This window comes from Apium graveolens, chromosome 10 (assembly GCF_009905375.1).
Source record: "Apium graveolens cultivar Ventura chromosome 10, ASM990537v1, whole genome shotgun sequence".
In the NCBI taxonomy this organism is placed as follows: Eukaryota; Viridiplantae; Streptophyta; class Magnoliopsida; order Apiales; family Apiaceae; genus Apium; species Apium graveolens.
This window is the reverse complement of record NC_133656.1, coordinates 233,464,075-233,472,109: the sequence shown is the minus strand read 5'-3', so window position 1 is coordinate 233,472,109 and position 8,035 is coordinate 233,464,075. Positions and strand designations below refer to the sequence as shown.

The following is an 8,035-nucleotide window of genomic DNA, read 5'->3' as shown; positions in this document are numbered from 1 at the left end:
ACAGTTTCAAGCTAAGAAATAAACTCTGGAAGAAGATCTAGTCATGATCATGCCTCAGAGAAAAGATGTAGAAGCTTGGAGTTGAATAATGTTGTTCTAAGAAAAATATTCTAAGTCATAATATCGACAAGTCATAGATCAAGGTATATCGAGAAGTCATTTGAGAAGTCCAAAATGACTTGGAGAGAAATCCAAAATGGCTTATAGAGAAGTCTCAGAGATATCGACAAGTCAAATGAAGATGTAGAGAACTGGAGATATCGACAAGTCATTTCTGCATGTAGAGATCTCAGAGATATCGACAAGTTAAATGAAGATATAAAGAACTAGAGATATCGACAAGTCAATTTCTCATATAGAGATCTCAGAGATATCGATAAGTCAAATTATGCATATAGAGATCTCAAAGATATCGAAAAGTCATTTCTACATGTAAAGATCTCAGAGATATCGATAAGTCATTTCACATATAGAAAACTATAGTCCTCGACAAGTCAAATTTACCTATAGAAAACTCAGAGATATCAATAAGTCATTATATTAATCGATATGTCACTTCTCTATAGAATAATTGGAGATCTCGACATCCTATCTCAAACTCAGAATACAAACAAATTCAAGATTCAAGATTATCAGTCAACAAACAATTCATTTACGGAATTGAAAAGTCTACAAAAGTAGTTTGAAGAATATGAGATCAAGGGCCAAGATTCACTGGAAAAAGGGTGGACACAAACCTGCAAGATTCTGCACAGATTTGCTAATACCAGAAAAGGAAATAGACAAGGTTTCTTTAAAAATTGGTTTAGTACATTCTAGTGCAAGTTTTGTAGACCCGTGTTGCTAGTTTATAAAGCATGCACGGGTTCTTAGTTTAGAAGTAACAAATAGATCTAGATTTTCTTGGATTCTCTCAAGATAGAAGCTAAATTCTTATTTTCTTAAGAACACATATTTGTAGCAAGACAAACTTGATTAATATAATTAAGTGAGTTTTTGATATATTGTGATTGTGTAAATTCTGTTCAACATAATATCAACATTTCTAAATTGCTTTGTTCAAACCATAATCCATAAAGCTTAAAACCAAAGAAAATCCAAGAAACACATTCACCCCCCCCCCCCTTGTGTTATATTTCATAGCATTCAATATCTAACGGCATTCTTGAATATTTATAAATACAGTTGTATGTTTTAAAGATTTTTTCATAAAAGTAAAAAGAAATCAGAATTTCATTCAACCCTCCTTCTGTAATTTTGTTGTTGTATTGGTAGGGAATAACAATATCTTTTCGAACAAATCCATTCATCATGGTCGCTTCTTCATTCATAACCAATCACCAGTCTTTCTCACGACACCATGAACCACAACCGCTATCCCAATCAAAATCTTTGATATCACAGTCAAGAATCCTGAAGGCGAAGAAAAAGTCCGTAAATAAACCGATGAGAGAGAGAAAAAACCAAAAACCAACTAACACTCTTTCTTATATTATAAAAGAGTAAGAAACATGTAGAGCTTTAAGAAACAAAACGACTCAGTAGTGGCCTAGAAATTTCTCTTAAAACTTAAGTGGTTTGGTTACACTTATTTCCTCAAAAAATTATATTAAGCAAACAATTGATCAAAACTGTCCAACTTTAGGGGGGAAATCCCACAATAGTTCATGGGTTTGAGAAAAAAATAATGATCCTACTTTAGTTCGTGGATGTCACAAATCTAAATCATACGTAAATTCGTGGGTGCATGTGAGAGAGAAAGAATCTTAATACAAATCATATGTAAGAGGAAAAAAATGATCATGTAAAAGTTTGTAGGTGAAAAATAAAATTGTAGGAGTTCGTAGATGTGAAATGACAAAAAATCTTAAGAACAAAATTGACAATCAGATGAAGCACAACGATGATGATGATGATGATGATGATGATGATGATGTATAGGAGAAAGAATTTTAATACAAATCATATATAAGAGGGAAAAAATGATGAAAGTATTATTATAATAATACTTTCTCTTAAGAGGATACATAAGATTTTAATACAAATCGATTTTAAGAGGATATTAAGCGATATATAAGATTCTTCCTTTATTATTATTATTATTGTTGTTGTTGTTGTTGATATTGTCGTTGTTGTTGTCGTGGCATAGTATTATTTAAGGAATATACGGGGTTCACCTTCATTGTTATCAATATTCTTATTTTTATTATTATTACTAGCCTATAACTCGTGTCATGCACGGTTGTTTAAATAATTGTTATTTTATAATTTGTACGATGCTCAATTTTGAGTAATTGTTATTTTATTTTATTTATTTTAAATAGTATAAATATTATTCGTAATAATATTTGGTCCCTTGTACCACGTCCTCCTGATACTAATTTGGTTGGTTGTAAGTGGAAATGATTAAAAGGAAAGCAGGCGGTTTCAGTAGAGTGTTACAAAGCTCGCCTTGTTGCAAAGGGGTTCACTCAGGAAGAAGGGGGTTGATTATTTTCATACATTCAATCCTGTAGTGAAGCCAACCATTGTCCGATTTTTGTTTTCTATAGCCCTCTCCAAAGGATGGTCAATTCGCCAACTTGACAACAACAACAAAGCCTTTGTTAGTGGATACTTGCATGAAATTATCTACATAGAACAATCAAAAGATTTCATTGATCCTGCTTTCCCGCTTCATGTATGTAAACTCAATAAATCTATAAATGAACTACAGCAACCACCTCGTGATCAATTTGATATGCTTAAGAGTATTCTAATCCCTAATGAGTTTCGCTCCAGTTATTCTGATACTTCATTATTTATCCATCAATCACCCACAGCGACTGTTTTATTTGATTTCCTATATAGATGATATTATTATGACAGGAAGTGATCCATCTTACATCTCTCGATTTATTAAGGCTCTTAACAAAATATTTTTCTTTAAAGGATTTGGGACAACTCCATTTATTTTTAGCCAAACTACAACTCCATTTTTCTTTATAGTTCAAGTTTCAGGTTATGTCCCGTACTTAAGTTTGCTCGGGGGTAACTTTGACATTGGGATTGATACTATATTAGTGTGCAAACATTAAATTTATATATTATGTATCAATCATATCTCTGGGACATATTGTTATCCGTATATACCTTGCTTGTGAAATCTATATAACCTGAAAGTTGGGCCTAAATATTTTATGAAGATTGGCCCAAATTTCATAACTCAAATAATTTTAAGGAGATCGGCCCAAATTATTTTGCTTTAAACAGGAAAGCAGACAACATTGAAACGCAACCCACAAAATCTGAAAAGGCTCGGAAGTCAGTAGTCAGAAATAGCACCATTTCACCAACCAACATTTTAATTTTCTTAATTTCAACCAACGATAATTGAAATTAAATTCAAGCCTCTCAAGATAAAAAAATTAAAAAATAATAATTGATCAAGAAACACTATTATTTAAAATAATTAATAAACATAAGTTAAAATTTAAAAAAGTCTAAATTTTGTTCATTAGATTTTAAGATATCATAAAAAATATAATAAAAAAATTCAAGTCAAAATAGGATAAATATTTAATATTTATAACCTCGAATTCACCTATTAAAACCTGCCCGACCCGAACCCTCATAAATATTATCCAACTCATCTCCCCTCCCTCCTCTAATTCTTCACTTGCGATTTACAGGGTTAGTTTTCAATTGTATCTATACGTTGTATGTATATGTCAAGATTGAATTTTATTTAATCTTGTTAAGTGAATCAAATTAAATTGATTTTTGTGTTATTAATAGGGGGTGTTTTGAGTAATGGAGGCGGAGCTAATTGAGCTGTACGAGTCGGCGAAAAAGGCGGCGGACGCAGCCGCCGGCGTGGAAGATTCGTCGCCGGAAGAAGATCGTTGTGTTGATGCTTTGAAACAGCTCAAGAAGTTCCCTGTTAATTATCAGCTTCTTGTTTCTACTCAGGTTTGTTTGTTTGTTTTTTAATTTGTGCTTTTTTTAAATTGTGTTGTATTGTTGTATTAGTGTGAATTGAGTTGAAAAGATTGGATTTTTATTGATTTTGAGTGGTGGTTTGTTTGGTGATGTTGTGGGATTATTGATTCGGGCTTTTTTAATTGTGTTTTGATAATTGTAGAGTGAATTGAGTTGAAAAGATTGGATTTTTATGGTTTCGAGTGGTGGTTTGTTTGTTGCTGTTGTGGGATTATTAGTTCGGGCTTTTATAATTGTGTTTTTTGTTATTATAGAGTGAATTGACATGATAAGATTGGATTTTTATGGTTGGTGTTTTGTTTGTTGCTATTGTGGGATTATTAATTGGAAAGGGGATTGGGATTATTGAAAGTTTTCGTAGGTATCGCTTGACTCTGTGATATCGGTATTCGTGGGGATGAGCTGTGAATGCGTGTAGGTTATTAGGTTAATCATAATATCAGTTAACCAGAACGTATATGCACTCTTAATTTTCGTTTTGTTTTGTGGGGGGAGGGTTCTCTACATTTAATCGAGTTGAATTTTCAGTTTATTTCAGGAGAGACTGTGATGAAGTAGGAGATAATATAGTTGATAAGATGTATCTTATGTGTAGGTTGGACTCGTTCGAGATGATACATTTATATATTGTTGTTTTGGAAGGTTAATTTTGTATTGAAGTTTTAGATTGATTCACAGATTTGGGGTTTTTTCATCTTAATTTGGTTCTTCCACCTTTTCTTGATTGTGAAAGGGCCGTTGGATTGTCAAATTTAAGGCTATGTATGATGACATAATATGTTTGATTACATCTGTCAGTGTTATTAAAAGATCGCATATGCGAGAAGCGATGTGCACCGCCCAAAGCACTTCACGTTGGAAATGCAATGCGACTTCACTGTAGCGATTGTTTTTGTGCGCGTTGAGGGCTTAAGCGCAGAAAAGCACGCTTGTTATCAGTTGATATTTTTCTCATCTTATATTTTTTCCTTCTGTGTTCTGATTTTATTTACACACATATACTGATGATACATATATATACACATACATACATGATTCTAGTATATAAATAATAAAATATACATTTACCTTTCTTCTTGTAATCAAGTTTATATTCCTTATAATACATGAATTACTGATTTGTCTACTTATATATACTGATTTTATTCCTTGTATTATCACTGATTTGTTTACGTTCTTACTTAATATCAGTCCTTGTATTATCACTGATTTGTTTATGTTATTACTTAATCTGTACATCAGTATGATGGCCTAAGCACATTCTTGTCTGATACACGAACCATATCATTATCATTGCCTAAGCATACTGGTGTATATGATTTGTGATTGCACATTTGTACCAGATCATGACTTAAGTTGCGGGTAACTCTAGTTCTTGTTCTTATTTGTTACTTTGACTTCAGTCTAGACTTTGAAATATGATGAATTTGATTGCCCTATCATTTATTACCATTTAGTTTTGCTTTTAAGTGTCTTATTATTCATAAATATATCATGTTTTACATCACGTACCATGTATAAATGTATATTTACTCGTCTTCGATGAATCCGTGCATTACGCATAGCGCGTTGCGCCTATGCTCCAGGAAGCCTTGCACTTCAGGGCGCATAGTGCATTTAATAACCCCGGTAGTTATACTTGATTGTAATCAGGGGAACCATATTATTTTAATACATTCTTTAAAACGTGGAAGTTACTGCTTAATACTTAAATTTTTTTGACCTTGTGCTTGCTTTTGAAGAATGCAACCTGATACTTTTTGTGATGAATGTCAGATTCTATGCATGCTCTTCTTTGCATACATCACATCTCGCCGCACCTTATACTTGTAAACGAATAGAAGATTATAGCACATCTTACCGCACCTTATGTTTCCTCGCATCTGGTTGCACCTTATATTCTTGTATCCATATCTGCATAATGGTATATGCTTTGATAGTAGATTTTACCTGTACAACACTGCTTTGGACTGCTGCATACATGAGACACCTTTACTTACAAGTTGTGCTCTCTGAGGGGTTGTGTACTTGTCTTTCAGGGTGCAATATTACACTATTGAAACCAATATTTTATTTATCAATATTGACATAACGTTTTTATTTCAGGTCGGTAAACAACTTCGACATTTAACGAAACATCCTAGGAAGAAGATTCAGGCTTTGGCTTCCAACTTAATTGGTGTATGGAAGAACATAATTGTCGAGGAAACGACGAAGAGTAAAAAGAATGGAATTTCGGTTAGCAAAGATTCTGTTAAAGAAGAGAGTGTCCATACTTCTGGTGCTAAGAAGTTACCAAGGGTGAACTCAGTGAAGGTTGAGAAGGTCACCAAATCTGTTAATGCGAAGCTTGAGAAAACTACCTCCAGCAGCTCACTTGTGTCCGAGACAATTTCGAAGTCCGAAACTCTATCAACTGCAAAAAAGGTTGAAAATTTTGATACTGTCAAGACCGAAAAGAGTTATTCCGGGAATTCCTTGAAGGTTGAGAAAGAAATAAGCAAAGAAGTGACTTCTGATGCGAGAAAACCCAGAGCAACAGTGAAACCAATAGCAACAACTGTTTCTCCTCCTAAGATGTCTTCTGTTATTCTATGCAAGGATCCCTTGCGTGACAAAGTTCGAGAGCTTTTATCAGAGGCTTTACTTAAAGTTTCTGGCGAGGTTGGTGAAGAGCTAAGAGAAGAAGCAGATGCTTCTGACCCATATAGAGTTGCTGTTTCCTTGGAGTCAGCTATGTTCGAGAAGTGGGGAAAATCCAATGGGGCACAGAAGTTCAAGTATAGATCAATAATGTTTAATATCAAGGATTCCCAAAACCCTGATTTTCGGAGGAAAATTCTTCTTGGGCACGTCAAGCCTGACCAAGTTCTGCTTCTGACTCCCGAAGAAATGGCAAGTGATGAGAGGCAGCGTCAGAATAAAGAAATAAAAGACAAAGCCTTGTTTGACTGTGAACGAGGAGGACAGCGACAGGCCAGTACTGATCAATTTAAGTGTGGCCGGTGTAAGAAAAATGAGTGTACTTATTACCAGATGCAGACTCGCAGTGCTGATGAACCTATGACAACATATGTGACATGTGTGAACTGCGATAACCGCTGGAAATTCTGTTAAGAGTTTTATTCAGCTGGATCTGCTTATGAGATCAGGTCATCCTAAGTGGATTCTGTTCCCCAGCTGCAATTGTAACCTATAAATTTTAGAATTTGTTTTTCAGATGTATCGGAGTCTCCTGTCTATGTAGCAAGTCTAGTATTTTCTGTTGCAACCTTTTAACTGTGTAACGTTTTTAGGGTTTTTCGTCATCTGAAGGCTTATTTGCTTTTAGAGATGGCTGAATGTCGTTGAGAGATGATTTAATTAATATCTTTGATGTTTTCTTATTATGTACCAAGTTTATAAACCGATTCCCGTTTTATAGGATTGCTGAGGCCCTTTGGGAGCTGTCAATTACTGGTTTTACTCTTTTGTGGGAAGTGTTGCAGGAATATAAGTACGGACCAGCAGGTATATCAGTTGACATTATTCAACTCTGTCATGAACATGTTTAAACTTATTCTCTCCACTGAGTCTTGAATCTAATATCTTTTTTTGGCTAAATTTGAATCTAATATCTTGCTGATACCAAATCTTACCGACTGCGACTAGAACAGAGAAGATGAAGCATTTTCTGTTAATTATTCAAACAACATTTTACCATTAAAATCAAATATAACAAAATTTATATTAGAAACTATACTATAATAGGTAAAATACATAGTTAGAACTCCTTAAAATTAATATTTGCTAGAGTGATAACCTCTGTATAGGGGTAGAAAATTTTGATCCCGCATAATAATGAGTATCAAAATTAGCCCTCTAATGTGACAAACTTTTCATAGCGATAACTTTTTTTTTATGATTCCAAACATATTATTTTAAGGAGGTTTTACTTATACTTGCAAATTGGGTGATTAGTATTAAAGCTTACTTCAGCCATTTTCTTCCTGGATGTACTTAAAGTGGTTGACTATCGTGGTGGTGAACTTGATGTATCAAATTGGTCATTGGT

The 8,035-nt window shown here is 33.7% G+C and overlaps 1 protein-coding gene across 1 annotated transcript; it reads left to right on the top strand.

The window, feature by feature from the left end:
- Positions 1–3,559: 3,559 nt before the first annotated feature.
- On the top strand, positions 3,560–7,370 carry LOC141690030 (transcription elongation factor TFIIS). The gene is made up of 3 exons (XM_074494604.1): positions 3,560–3,672; positions 3,778–3,951; positions 6,088–7,370. The coding sequence occupies exons 2-3, from the start codon at positions 3,793–3,795 to the stop codon at positions 7,096–7,098; spliced, it is 1,170 nt and encodes a 389-aa protein (XP_074350705.1). The 5' UTR covers positions 3,560–3,672; positions 3,778–3,792; the 3' UTR covers positions 7,099–7,370.
- Positions 7,371–8,035: the final 665 nt, after the last annotated feature.